At 37.1% G+C, this 16,054-nt stretch overlaps 1 protein-coding gene across 4 annotated transcripts in view; it reads left to right on the top strand.

The window, feature by feature from the left end:
* The window catches only part of LOC106877218 (intraflagellar transport protein 54), a 293,932-nt gene that overhangs the window by 75,848 nt on the left and 202,030 nt on the right, over positions 1-16,054 (top strand). For 2 of the 4 annotated variants that reach the window (XM_089354120.1, XM_089354119.1), the window contains one exon: positions 4,061-4,129. In XM_089354120.1, the coding sequence (XP_089210246.1) occupies positions 4,082-4,129 (48 nt within the window). In that variant the 5' untranslated portion in view covers positions 4,061-4,081. Of the gene's footprint in view, positions 1-69; positions 428-4,060; positions 4,130-15,129; positions 15,220-16,054 lie in introns of those variants that run through there. The other 2 variants (XM_052968703.2, XM_089354123.1) reach the window with 2 other exon arrangements.

Genomic DNA, 16,054 nt, shown 5'->3' with positions numbered 1-16,054 from the left:
ATAGCAACGAACCAAGCTAGGACGCAGTAATAATTGAGCGGATGTCGGCGTTGCGCAGCTGCCCAGATGCATGCTGGTCTAGTATTCCTAGCCTGACGACGACGTAAACATGGCATTGTTGTCAAAGTTTTCGTATTAGTTTAATGAGTATATGGGTATCTTATAAAGTTATTACTTAGTTGAACATCTTTAAGAAAAACAAAAAAAAGGAACCCAGCAAAATTCAACTAAAAGAAAGTCGGCTCTAATTAACAAACTTATTTATGTACCAAATGAATAGAAAATAAAATATATTTTAAGAAGGATGGATACCAAAATTTTCAAAAGAACACAGGATACGCTTGGTAAAATCATCGTAAGGCCACCCTTGACAGATAAACTCTTAGCAAAGCCTCCTTTTAGGTTCCTCCATGATATTATAACATCTGTGAGTAGCTATTCTACATGTTACTACGTTATTTTATTTTTATTTTATATTTAAGTGTGAACTCTACGCGAGTGAATAGCAACTTGCAAATATATAAATGTATGTATGTGCGTGCGCGCGTTAACACCAAAACTTCGAAGTCACTGACGAAATTTTCTAAACAAAAATTATACCTATATCTATATATATCTGTGTGTGTGTGTGAATATGTATATATGTGTGTGTGTGTGTGTGTGTGTGTATATATATATATAACTTTTATCTTTTACTTATTTCAGTCATTAAACTGCGGTCATGCTGGTGCACCGCCTTGAAAATGTTTTAATTGAAGGAATCGACCTCTGCTTATTTTTTTAAAGCCTGGTACTTAATCTGTTGGTCTATTTTACTGAACCGCTAAGTTACAAGAACATAAACCCACACCGGTTGTCAAGTGGTCGTGGGGGATAAACACACAGACGCACACACACACATATATACGCCGGTCTTTTTGTAGTTTCCATTTACCAATCCACTCAAGGCTTTGGTCAACCGGAGGCCATAGTAGAAGACGCTTGCCGAAGTGGGACTGAACCCGGAACTATGTGGCTGGGAAGCAAATTTCTTGCCACACAGCCACGCCTGCGCTTATATATAGGAATGAAACGCACACATTATAGAGAGAGGTATGTGTGTGTGTAGACGTCATCATCATCATTTAACGTCCGTTAATGATGATATATTCACATGTCTACGTATAGGCACAGACATGGCTGTGTGGTTAAAACGTTTGCTTTTGAACTACTGTCAATTTATACTCTTTACTCTTTTACTTGTTTCAGTCATTTGACTGCGGCCATGCTGGAGCACCGCCATTAGTCGAGCAAATCGACCACAGGACTTATTCTATGTAAGCCCAGTACTTATTCTATCGGTCACTTTTGCCGAACTGCTAAGTTACGGGGACGTAAACACACCAGCATCGGTTGTCAAGCGATGTTGGGGGAGGGGGACAAGCACAGATACACAAACATATACACACACATACATATATACGACCGGCTTCTTTCAGTTTCCGTCTACCAAATCCACTCGCAAGGCTTTGGTCGGCCCGAGGCTATAGTAGAAGACACCTACCCAAGGTGCCACGCAGTGGGACTGAACCCAGAATCATGTGGTTGGTAAGCAAGCTACTTACCACACAGCCACTCCTGCGCCTGTATGTATATATATATATATATATAATATATATATATATATATATATATATATATATATATATATATATATATATATATATATATATATATATATATATATCGTCAATGGATCATATATCCGGAAATGAAGCACACTCTAAAGAATAGAGCACTAATATATTTACAAGCAGTTAAATATATGTCCGGTCATAGAGTGACCAATGGTTTCACATTCATAGAGCTCTAGGCCTTATAGAGGGCTCGTCAGACTGAATGGCAGATGCATTTCCCTCTTCAAACTTTATGGATGCGAAACCATTGATCATTCCATGACTGGACATATATTTAACTGTTTGTAAATATATATATATATATATATAATATTCATAACATTGTGATTTGGCAAAAGTGACTCATAGAATATGTATCAAAGTTGAAAAATAAGTACTGGGTATCTATTTATTTGACTAAATACTTCAAGGTGCACTCCATTGACTGAAGCAAGTAAAAGATATATATAACTGGCACCCTGTCGGTTACAATGATGAGGGTTCCAGTTGATCTAGTCAATGGAACAGCCAGCTTGTGAAATTAACTGTGGCTGAGCACTCTGCAGATACATATACCCTTAACATAGCGGTTGAAAAGTAAACGTCTTTATCACACAGCCACACCTACTATCCACAAAACTATGCTGGGCATTAGGAAGGGCACCCTGCTTCTGGATGCCCTTCCTAATACTAGTGCTTAAGAGAAAAGCAGCCACTACAATTTACAAAGTGTGTTAGGTGCTTTATTTCTTGACACAAGTTCTAGCAAGATCATCATACAGCTTATTCCTTTTGATTGAATGGGACTACAGTTTAACAGGATGCTGCTTTATGTTTGGACACAAGAGGCTAAAGTATGATAAGAAGAGGCCAGAACAGAACAGAACTGGTTTCTTGCTGTAGGGGAAGTACATGACTACTTGCAATATGCAATAGTGGGTGAGTGTAACTTGGTGTCAGCATGAACCTTTAAGGTGCAAAAAGGTTAATAGAAATGAATGGAGACAGACAATCAGGAAGGGTAGATGGGTATAGGTTGTGTGAATGTATGGGTAGAGTGAGAGATGGGGTAGGAGTGGGAACGGACATAATGAATGGTGAACAAGAAGGTGTGCTCAATGATAATTATAAGTTGTTGGGGAGATTAAGTGAAAACAATAGTGTAGGGATGAGGGATGGATGTAGTGAATGAGGAACAAAAGTGGAGGGATGTGTGTGAGTTGGAGAGTAGGCAAGAGACTGTAGGTGATGACTGACAGAGAAAGGCATAAAGAGCAGAATAGTAATAGTAGTAATTTTTCTATTATAAGCACAAGGCCTGAAATTTTGAGGGGAGGATGCTAATCAGTTACATTAACCCCAGGGCTTAACTGGTACTTATTTTATCAGCTCTAAAAGGATGAAAGGCAAAGTCGATGTTGGTGGCATTTGAACTCAGAACATAAAGACGGACAAGATATCACTAAACATTTTGTTTGATGTGTTAACGATTCTGCCGGTTTGCCATTTTAATAATAAAAGATGATGATGATAATGATTTCAAATTCTGGCACAAGGCTAGCAAGTTTGGGAGCGGGAGTAGTTGATTACATCAACCCCAGTACAAAGCCGGTACACATTTTATTGACCCTGAAAAAATGAAAGTGAAAATGAACTGCAGCGGGATTTGAGTGCAGAATGTAAAGATAGATAAAATGCCATTAAGCATTCTGCCTGTTTGCTGGTTTAATAATAATGATAATACAGTAGACTGGGAAAGGATGAGAGAAAGGGACTTGATCTGCGAGGATACAGGTTGCAAAAACGTGTAGGGAGAGACAAACATAGTATGGTGGGGAAGTGTTTCATAGGATCTCTCTCTCTCTCTCTCACTTGCTTTCTCTTTCCCTCTCCTTCTCTCCCTCTCTCTCCCTTTCTTGAGTATTATTGCTTATTTCTTTATTGCCCACAAGGGGCTAAACATAGAGGAGACAAACAAGGACAGACAAAGGGATTAAGTCGATTACATCAACCCAGTGCGCAACTGGTACTTAATTTATCAACCCCGAAAGGATGAAAGGAAAGTCGACCTTGGCGGAATTTGAACTCAGAACGTAACGGCAGATGAAATACCACTAAGTATTATTGCTATGTAAATAATACCCTTAGGAGTTTAATTCCATGTTGAGCATTTTTCTGAGGTATTTACTACCTTGAAAGATGACTTTGAGTTTTGAGGTCTGTGTGGATTATTTTAATTGTTATGTAGTTACGTGTGTACTCCAGATTAATCCCTATTTGTTTTCAGAATATTGTATCTAGGACAACATTATACAGTGTGTCATTCCTATTTTAAGTTGAAGATGTGAATGCATGATTAATTCACTTTATATTATTTATTTTTTTATATATTTATTCTTACATAGGTTATTAAAAGTACTGGCTTTATGCAAGGCTTGTACACTTCTGAAGAACAGAATTCAGATAATGTGAAGGTAATGAAATTTACGCTATCAATATTCCTGTATTTTCCTATTGTATTGCAACATACATACATTTGAGTGTGTGTGAGTATGTGTATATTACCATTTTATGTTCAATTTTTCTGGTGGCATAGGTTGAATAGGACTGTTCAAGCAGCTTCTTGCCACGTGTTGGGATAACTTCTAATCTTCTTCATAAGGTTTAGTATCTAGAGATCAACCTTCACTACTTCTTCACATATTTGTTTATGTCAGCTTTCTTGTCAAGCTATTTCCTGTTGCATAGCTTCTTCACTCAGGTTTATTATTATTTATCATATCTTTTCAATCATGCCAACGCAGTCTCCTCTCTTGCACACTATGGCTGATTTTTGCCCCACAGTTTACTTAGATTTTTGTCTTTCTTGCATATATCCGTTGGTTCATATACATTTTTATTCAGCATTTGCACATCCTTGTCATTCAGTGCCCATGTCTTGCTGCTCTGCAACATCACACATCACTCTCAAGAATCATACAGTTGCTATGTTTCTGCAATACCCAATTCTATTTATTGGGGTAACAAAATTTGTTACCTAATTCCAGTGAACCTTCTGGACTGTTAAAAGATTGCATTCTAAGGGTATTCTTATTTCTAACTACTTCTGTGTATCTGTTATGTATGTGGCTCTTATCCTGTCGGCCTGCCTGAAAGACTGCTGTATTTGTTGTATATGTCAAATTGTATGAAACTGATTGTCAGTGAGAATGACAATGCTATGCTGATGAAGCTGAAATAGACATCCAATATATTCAAACTAAATTTCTTAACACAAAACTGAATCTAACCAAAGGAAAACAATACAGTTATTGAAAACTGAACAATGTACCAATTTATATAATAATATTTCAACCATCCTCCTTCCATAATAAAAATCCTGGTCTGTGACATGTATCAAACTATCCTTACAGTACTTTTCAACAAAGCAATAGTTGACCAGGCAGCCCCATTCCATAATGAAGTCCAAAAAGAATGTGCTGAAAGGAAAATTCCAAATCAACACAAATCATAAACGAAATGGGACCATGAATAGAAATATCATTTGATTCAACTTAACTATTGGTAATGTAGTGATCAAACTGCTTTCCATACACAAGCTTCATACATTCTGCCTTTCACTCTGAGTGAAAGACCTTTTGTAACCAACAGAAGTAATAGCTCTCTGAACTGTCTTGTCTGTATCTTATTCTTACTGTTACAGTGTTGCAACTATACTTTCAGAACATCTCCCCCTCCCCTGCTAGTTAGGTTGTGTAGGTATCAGAAACTGTCTTCTACTTCTAGGGAATCACATGGGTCTTCAAAAAATGTGTTGTCATACATTGTTAGTGTTTATTGTTTCTGAACATCTGTTGCATACAAAATCTATTTCCTCTGTGAACTTACCTACAATTCCACTGCACTTCTTGTATATCCATAGTTTGCAAGAAAGTTATGTATGTGTGCAAGAAATACTGGGTGGACTGTATGGAATTTCTGCCTGCACCTTTCCTGCATATTTCCTGAAGTAGGCAGATGTTTTCCTGCTTACTAGAACTTTAGGTCTTTGCTAAATTAACTTTAAGGCCTTCCATGTTTTTCTCCCACACCTGACATTTCTTTCCAATTCTACTACAGATTCTGCTATAAAAATTAGGTCACCAGTATATAATAATTCCTAAGAACAGTCATCCTTAAATTCCTCTGTTATGGCCTGGAAGGTAATTAATTTTTGTAAACCAGTATATAACTTTCGTAAATGACAAGCAGATACGACGCATTCATTAACTTGGCCTTTGGAAAGTTATAACTTATCATCTTAAATAGACAGTAAGTAAAATTAAAAAAAAAAAACCATGACTACTTGGATACAATGGCAAAGCTGATCAATAGAAAAAAAAAACAATTAATTAATTAATTGGCAAATTCTCTAAAAAAGCATTTTATCTGATAATTGTAGTGTGGAGAAGACAAAATTTACACATACTTTTTCCACTTTATTGAGTGCTCTCCACACACCCCTCTCTCTCTCTCTCCCTCTCTATGTTTGAAGAAAAGGAGAGAATGAGAAGATAGAGAGAGAGAGAGAGAATTAGATAGGTAAAAAGTTATCGCTTAATTTATTAAGCAGAGAGTTAGCATAGATGAAACGCAGTTTGGTTTTGTGCCAAGCAGAAACACTACTAATTCTCTCTTTCTATTAAGACAAGCTGTGAGAAAAGTATTTAGCTAAAAGTAAACCACTGTACTTGGCTTTTGTTGACTTGGAGAAAGCCTTTGACAAGGTCCTTTGCTATCCAAGACCATGTACAGATGTGTCGTCAGTAAGATTAGTTAGTAATGATTACAACAGTGAAGTTAGTGTACAGGTAGTTCACCAGGACTCTGTTCTCAGTTCTCTCTACTTATTGTGGACTTGACTTCCAGGCTGTAAAAGGAATTTAAGACTGGTTGCCCTCAGGAACTCCTCCATGCTGATGACATTGTTTTTATAGGTGAATCTAGTAGAATTGAAGAGGAAATTTCAAGTTTGGAAGCAAAATCTAGAATTAAAGGGCCTTAAAGTAAACTCAGCAAAGACGAAAGTTTTTGCAAGCAGGAAGACAGACAGCTTGGCATGACTCAGATTTCAGCTGCACGACCTTATAGAGAGGTGTTGCATGGAAGCACTAGAAATCTCAAGGTGTAAGTCTGGACTCATTAATAAGCGTAAGCTGTCGATCTGTTGTTCACACCAATTAGGTAAAACGTTATTAAAAATTCCAATTAGCTAACTTACATAAAATTAGGAATACAGTGTTATTAATTACATTTCAATTCTCCATGTTACCATAACTCTTCACTAATCTTCCTTCATACTTATAGTCTTGTAACCCCTTTTAATCAATTCCTAAATTTTTAACTACCTCATCGTACTAATTATCTAATCTTTATTCATCTCATTCCTAATTAACTTAATATTTCACATTTACCCTGGTAATAAATTTTCATAATATATATGTGTGTGCATATATATCTATAATTATAAAAGAGAGTTTGTATGTGAGTGTGTTCATATGTTCCTTATGCATTCCAAAACCGAGGAGCCGATTTTGATGTATGGGGTATCAAAAGATTCACTACTATTTCGGCTACCAATTAAACTTTATTTTCATCGGCATATTTACATCACAAAAATTTGAAATTATAATCTTTTCCATAAGTCGACTGTCGTAAACATTTTATACGACGACGACGTCACATCTATATGAGTGTGTACTTTAAAAGACATCCTTCATTACAGCACAGACCTTCACTCACTCACTCTGTTTCTCTTTCTCTTTCTCGCACATATGCATACAAACACACCAATTTCATATACACATACGTACATCTTTCACTTTCTACTCTCTCTCTTGCCTTTTCTCTTTCCTTTCAATTTCTGCTCTATTCAAAGCATAAAGAAATAAGTTTTTATGGAATGACTGAGAGAAACACAAAATAAGAAAAAAACAGAGAGACAAGAGAAAGAAACAGAAAAAAAACAAGTTTCTATAGAAGTTGAAAGATGGATAGCGGATGAGAGACAGACGCTGATGTTTCATAACCTATGTATGTTCCATAGTTGAAAGTGAAAAAAGCCGGAACAAAGAGAGGGGGAAAACCGGGAGAAAAGGGGACGCTGACAACCACAGAACCGAGGTCTTATCGTACAAATTTTCAGGTCGCTTTCACTTTCATCCCATGTTTCATGCATGTGTAGAATTAGGCATTATCTCTCTCTTTCAATTTCTGATTATAATGTACGGAAACCTCATGCTGTAAACAAGTCACAACTTCCACAAATTAATTGGAATTAAGAAAGGTATGCAAAAATAACTTCCTTTGGTGCACACGCACACACACACACAGTTACAGTCCCACTTCCTTATTTTTGTCCTCATTTACTCACATTCCTATGTTTTCCATACAAGAGATTTGCATTTCGCCCAAAGCGGATCGCTAATCGGTGGCCAAGGTGGGGGAAAGGGCATTCAGTATTTCTTTCAGAAAAATTAAACTTTCAAAAACAAAATATATTTCCCACATTTGTAATCTCTATTTTTCCATGTGGATAACAAAATTCAAAAGACTGTTAAAAATTAGGAAATTTCAGTGGGGTAGGGGAAATTATAATTTTGAAAACGTGATTTCTGAGCAAAATCATATTAACCCCTTTGGTGGAACTGGAGGACATTCCCCCACCCCCCACCCCCTATACTGACCTTTCCAATTTTTCATTTCCTTTTTTTCACCAGATTCCTGTTTTCAATGACGGAGATTCCGAATATGTCAAAAAACCACATTTTCGAATTTTCAAATTTTTCACATTTTTGCAAAGTTACAGTAGAAAACTTTTTACTGGAAAGTCTGATTTCCTTGGTTTTTACAGCTAAAAAAAACACCATGTAATGGCGGTTCTATCAAGTATCTTGTTCTATGTCCAAAGGCATCCCTGTGTGACAAAAAACCACAGAAAACTGAAAAGAATTGATCTTTATACACTTTTTCCCCTTCAAAAATCTTCAAAAACTTCTCACTGCTTTGGTAGATTGTGCTCAAACTTTACCCACTATTTACTCATCCTAAGGATAATGTTAGGAGACTCTGATTTGCACAGAATTCATCTGCGTATGACCAACAATTGCGAAAAACTGAGTAGGAAATCAGTTTTTTCCCTTAAATCCCTCATTATTAACCGAACATGAGGGCCCAGCTTTTCTGCAACAACTTATTGGGTGAGTTCTCCTAGCAACTTCTCACCGTTGGTGATGGCACAGCTCCGATGCAGCTGGAGAGATGGCTGTCTCATATATAGACACACCGGTGGACACTGTGGACGACCTTACAACTGCTGTTTTTGCCGATCTGCACATAAACTACCAAAACCTGAATTAGCTGTACAAAAGTGTCATATTAGCTCCCAAAAACACATTTGTTGCAAAACTCAGTGAAGACCTACTGTGAAGCCTTTTTGTTGTGGACCAAGAAGAGGCCGTTAATTTTCCCACAGAATTCCTCAATTCCTGGGACCCCTCTGGACTACTGCCTCATCAACTGCACCTCAAAATTGGAGCTCTGGTCATGCTGCTGAGAAACCTGGAGTCACCACGTCTGTGCAACAGAATGTGGTTAGTTGTAAAAAATGTGCTGCCTCATGTTATTGAAACAACAATTCTTATGGGTTACAGAATAGGAGATGTCTTTATACCCAGGATACCTCTTACTCCATCAGATAAACAATGAGTGAGTACCATTGTTGCCATTCTTTCAAAATTACCTGTTTTTCTTAAGTCTTTTTTATATTTTGTCCACTACAGCTTCTCAGTCTCCTTGCAAATGGCTTGAGTTTTGGCATCACTGCACCCACTGCTTTTCATGTGAACGAAAAATGATGTTTATATCTGTGAATGGTTAACAATCCTTTTCAGGGCTATTGAGAGAACAATAACTCGGCCCTTCACAGGGCAACTTTACATTCAATTGTTACACCCCTGCAATGCTCTTGTGGCTTCTCCAAGGTTTTTCACCCTGTTGTTACTACTTTATTTATGGTCTGTGGGAAAAATCACTTCTTCCTCAATGTCAATGTTTGCAACTTTACACAAAAAATATTCAAAGCGATGTACAACAAAAAAAATTGGTAGAACCTATTAAGACCATCGCCGAGTATTTAATATCCGAGCAACTCTGGGTACTCCTGCTAGTGTGCAATAAATTGGTTGCACTTCTAATATGTACAAAATATTTTAACAATTCTTTTTATACAATTTCTTATAATATTTAATTTTAAAAATATAATAGGATTTTTTGAATATGAATTGGCTGTGAGGGTCCACCCAAGTAAAATAGGAATCACAGGGGTCCATAAGTAAAAAATGATTGAGAAGCACTGGTGTAGATGATCACATGTATGGCAGGAAAAGTACGTAATTCTGCACAAAATAATGCATGTACATGCACACACACACACATACACACAATCTTCAACTGTTTTATTTTACCCTACCTCTTTACCTTTCTGACCTTTCTTCAGTTCAGTAAATGATGTATATACATACACTCAAACATTCCCAACCTTCTGTTCTCCACTCTCTCTCTCTCTCTCTCTCTCTCCCCCTCCTCGTCCTTTCTCTTTCTATATATGTAATACTGTTTCTCTCATTAGAGCTCCAACCAAAGCTTAATCAAACTTGTTTATCAATGTTGTTTACAGTAAAGTAGTCCGTCATTGATTTCTGAAACTGATTATAACATATATGCCTGAGCATTGTGGTGTGTCTGAAGGGATAGGGGTGAAGGGAGAGAGAGAGAGAGAGAGAGAGAGAGGGGGGGAAGAGAGTGAGGGAGGGAAAAAATAAACAAAATGAAAGAAATTGAATTTGATTTCATAGATAAGTAGAACAAGGTTTTTCTAGGGAAATGAAAATAGTTATGTTGACAACAAACAGAGCAACTAGTGCAGTTTACACAAAATTGACATGTGTTTGGGTGGGGTTCCCCCCTTTTTTTTTTGCGTCAATTTTTATTATGACAACAATTAACCTGCCTTGTTGTAAGTAAAGATACCTAAACTAATGAGGCATCTCGTACAAAGCCACTCTGCCTGCTGCAAATAGCAATGATAGTCTATTGTCTTCATCTTACTCCACTGCCAATACTGGTATTTCCCATCAAGCTGCCCCTCTACTCCTATTTATCTATCACTCACTATATTCTCTACACCCATCTGTAACCATCTGGTACCCTTCCCTCACACTCTCGTAACCGCCTACCCCTATTTCTATTCCATTGCCTGTATCATCTCTTGCTTTTTGAGGGTTTTCATTTTCTCTAGCTACTCCACCCACCCTTATACAAATGCTTGTTCTTGGCATAAAATCATCTCTTCATCCTCTCAGAGACTCCCCCCACTCAGTTGAGAGGGCCTTTCTTTTTTTCCCTTTTTGTTCTTTCCTGTTTTGTGACAGTGGCATGGAAAAAGTATCCAGTACATGCTATAAAGTGCTTAGCATTAGGAAGGGCATCCAGATGTAAGAACCATTCCAAAACTGACATGGAGCACTATTCAGCCCTGTGGCTCACAGGATCCTGTCAAACTGTCCAACCCATGCAAGCATGGAAAATAGACATTAAATAATGTTGATCCCCTTCAGATTACATTTCACTATCTTAAAATAAAGGGAAATATATATTAGACGAAGAAGTCCTAAATATAGTCTACCTGAAAAAGAAAAGACAAAATGATCCCAACCTGTTCAATCAGGGCTGGCATGAGGTTAAACAATAACTACAGTGTAACATGCTGTATTTATATCATGTGCATTTTTTTCTAATATAGACACAGGACAGGATTGAAAACCTCACTCTAATTTCTGTATCATTTGTTATGCCATGCATGGCATATATTACAATAAATGTCTCTAAAACCCTGATGGGCTTGTATAGTAGTAGTTGTGCTTAACTGATTGTTTATGGTGTTAAGATGTCTTGCAAACAACTCGCACATGCAAGTGCTACCAGTCGAGAACTCCGCATACCAGAAGCCAGCAAGTGTATGGGGTCATCAAGAGAGAATGCGCGCTGTTTCAGGGGCCTACCTCTCAACGGCATCAATGATATGAGGCCTTGCTTGCTAGATCAACTGGTTATTAAAAACAAAGCTCAATATTTCTCGAGCCATTGCTCATTGTCTCTTTTTAACCAAATCCTGTGGCTAGCCTTCTCCACTGTATTTTGGATATCGGTCATGGTGGTATTTACCTTACGATGAGTTAGGCCTAACGATAACAGCAGTCGTCCTACAAACCCTCTACATTCAACTTCAATTGGAAAATGCTCCGCTTTCCAGCCTGCGTCTTCACTTGAATTATAAATTTATGCTTATGTAGAACACCATTTGCAGCCAACAGGGTAGCCCTTCATAGACGTCCAACATGCTGCTAAGAATAGCAACTAAATCATCATATCTTAGAAGTAAGAATATATTCAGTGAATAATATAAACCTGAAGAAAAGTCACAATTGGAATGCCTTTGATCATTTGTCTGCTTGAACAGGGCCAATTTAGAACTAAACATCCCTCATTAACCTCTGCCCGTTATGATCTATCAATGCTTCTGTAATTGGCATTTCACATCATTACTTTGACACATTTCTATGTCTATGTCAATGTGAAGTTTCTCATGAATAATAAATACAGTGATCATCTTTTATAGTAGACTGTCATTTCCCTCTCCCACTTGTTTATTTATTTATTTATTTATTATCTCCTGCAGTTAACGAACAATAGCATGATTGGTTACAGTTTTCCAATAGACTAGTCGTTAGTTAATTGTTTTTTTCTGATGGTGAGAGCGACAAAGGAGTATGTGAGACTCAGTGCAGAATAAATACTGCATTGACTGCTGGAAGATCACTGAATATTTCATTTTTCTCTCTGATGTTTATACACTTTCTAATACACTTTAGTGAATGAAACACACACACACATTTCTCTCTGCTAACTTTCGCTCACAAGGTATTGGTCAATCTGAGGCTATTGTCCAAGTTGCTGCACTCTGTACGATTGGACTGGAACCACATGAGGCAAAGTGGCTGAGTTCTTTTCAAGTGTTGGACCTCACAGATGGGATGACTGAGACTTTTGGCATTATGTCATCTTGAGAAGAAGACCCATGGCATGTAAAAGCACCCATTACACACTCAGAGTGGTTGGCATTAGAAAGGGCATCCAACTGTAGAAAACCAAGCCAAATCAGACTGGAGTCTGGTGCAGCCTTCCAGCTTACCAGCCCTTGTCAAACTGTCCAACCCATGCCAGTATGGACAATGGACATTAAATGACGATGATGAACTCCATAGCCTTGCCTAGTTTTCATGGTTATATTTCAACTCATGTGAATGTGCATGGCTCAGTGGTTAGAGTGTCGGGCTTACAATCATGAAGTAGTAAGTTCAATTTCTGGACCTGGTTGTGTGTTGTGTTCTTGAGCAAGATGTTTTATTTCACATTGCTCCAGTTCACTCAGCTGTAGGAGTTGCAGCATCACTGATGCCAAGCTGTATCAGCCTTTGCCTTTCCCTTGGAAACATAGGAGAGGGGAGGCTGTTATGCATGAGTGACTGCTGGTCTTTCATAAACAACCTTGCCAGGACTTGTCTTGAGTGGGAGCTTTCTAGGTACAATCCCAAAGTAAGTCTTTACCCTTTTATATCATACTCAATTCATTGTTCTTCAGTCATTGCAAGTTTCCTTCTTTCTGTACCAAACTTACACTACATCACAGTATCAAACTTTACATATATATCATCAAAACCATCATCATTTAATTTTTTAATGAACACATTTATATACTCAACAAACACTGAGGAATTCCTGAGGTAGATCCAGTGGCATATCAGTATTGTATAAAGTGCTTCAATTGGAATACTACCAAGTGTATACCCAAGGTTTAAATAACTACTATATATATATATATATATATATATATATGTAAATGTAAGATTCAAGGATCCAGGTGTAAAGTAGTTAGTAAGCTTCAAGCAATCTGTAGAAGGTATAAAACACAACTTTCAGGAACAATAGTACTTTATTGACATGGAAGGTTGTAAATTTTTTCCCATATTGAAGCCAAAAAAAAAGTTATTTTGTAGTTCACAGTTAGCAACTAAGGTTGAAGCCAATGGCGATTTTATTGAATAAATTTACTCTTTAGTATTTCAAGATATTTTTATGTAATTTTGTTAAATATATCTATTAAAATGAGATGTCAATGTTAGTTTTATTTTTGTGTTTTATATATATATATATATATATATATATATATATATAATACAAATAATATGTGAGTATATGCATATATACGTACATGTATGTACATACCTACATCTACATGTATATATAGCTGCATATCTGGGTACAGGGCGTCACAAAAAAACGTGGACAAAATGAAAAACAGAACATAAACAGAGCACAGAAAACATACAGGCCACATAGAGAACATTTCCTTCATCAGCTGCCACCATTCAAAAACTAAGTGTTTCGAAGAGTTAGAGCAGGACACATTGTTAGAATGGCACTTCCCGCGGAAACAAATTAAATTTGTAATGTGGAGGAATATAGTGGCGAACAGAAAACACAAGAGGAAAACGAAACAGTGAAAATAAACAAGAAGGGCTAGTGGAGCCAGACGTGAAAAAAATAAATATGTATACTGAACGCTATGATGTGATGAACTGAAAGGAAGAAAGAAGTTCGTGCTAGCTAGGCAGTGGCCAAGATAAAAAAGGAAGCAGTAGCCGGACACATTTGACCAGCGAAGGGTAAGGAGAAAGAGTGGTAGAGAGAGAAAAAAAGGGGAGGAAGTAGAATATAGGTGAGCAACGAGAGACAGGGAGGGAGAGATATAGTAGTGAAGGGGAGAGGCGAAGAACAACAGAAGGAAGAACGAGATGGGGAGAGAGATATAGTAGTGAAGGGGAGAGGCGAAGAACAACAGAAGGAAGAACGAGATGGGGAGAAAGATACAAAGATACAGTCACGTCAGAAATATAAAGTTAAAACTTATTTACAAAGATGACGCGTGCGTTCGATCATGTAATAATACAAATAATGTGAGTATATGCATATATACGTACATACCTACGTATGTACATACCTACATCTACATGTATATATAGCTGCATATCTGAGTACAGGACGTCACAAATAAACGTGGACAAAATGATAAACAGAGAAATATGGATGTTTTCGATTTAGTTTGGATTCTTTGCCATAAAATTTGATTGCAACGAATTCAAATTTGATGGCAAAGAATCCAACTAGCGTTCAAAATAATTTTTCTATCGTCTTGGCCTAACAGCCCTTACCGTTTGTTCTCACTGTTGTGTCTTGTTTTTACTGTCTTGTTCTCACTGTCCTGTTCTTGTTTACACTTTCACCCTCCGCGAAAAATGTCCAAATTTTAATTAATTTGCTTGCGGGAAGGACTGCTCCAACGAAGTCGCGTATTGTCCTTGCCTACGAAACGCGGAGTAGATGGAGCAGGGACAACTGAAGAAGGGTAATATTCTTTATATTGCATGTCTCGTTTCTCTGTTTGTTTTTTTCGTTGTTCGAAAAAAAAGTTCGTTTTCTGTCTTCGTCCTTATGTTTTCGTTTCTCATTGTGTTTAACGTTTTTTGTGATGTCCTGTACCCATATATGCTTATATGTATACATACAGATGTCGGTATGTATATATATGTATGGATATATGCATATAATTATATATATATATATATATATATATATATATATATATATATATGGTGTTACAAAAGTGTACTTTCCTTGGGAAGAAAAATATAGTGGATTTCGTTTGGGCATGTAGATTTGAACCTAAATCTATAGAATTCCTCTTTAAATTACAACTGTGTTTTCTTATGGAAATTTGGCTCAACACATGGCCTGCCAAGTTGATTTATGTCCTTTCCATTTGACCCCCTATGCCACCAAAAGCTGAAATTAGATAAGAACCACCTACAGCAGTTTTCTGTTGTTCTCGGTGATATGTCTCTCTTTCTCAGTGTTCTGTGACAATTATAAATACTAAAATCCCGTTAGTGAAAAGAGTTGGCGAAAGAGATAACCACGAAATAGTTGGTGAAAGGAGTTGTGAGATGAGGACGACGAGAGACAACTTATAATACAATTTTCAATTGCTCACATGTCAATGGCATATGTCATTTTCTCTTTTCTCCGCTGCTGCCTACGCGACAGGCAGCACAAAAGTATCATTGTCTTCCTTTCAGTCACTCTATTACCCTTTAAGGGCTTACTACTGCAAACGGCATAAACAGTAAACACAAGATAAAGAGGAGTGACCTCCCTTTTGTTTTGACCAGCTTATTGAGAAT

This window comes from Octopus bimaculoides, chromosome 6, assembly GCF_046866305.1.
Source record: "Octopus bimaculoides isolate indiv1 chromosome 6, ASM4686630v1, whole genome shotgun sequence".
NCBI classification, from domain to species: domain Eukaryota; kingdom Metazoa; phylum Mollusca; class Cephalopoda; order Octopoda; family Octopodidae; genus Octopus; species Octopus bimaculoides.
This window is presented reverse-complemented; position numbering and strand designations above follow the sequence as displayed.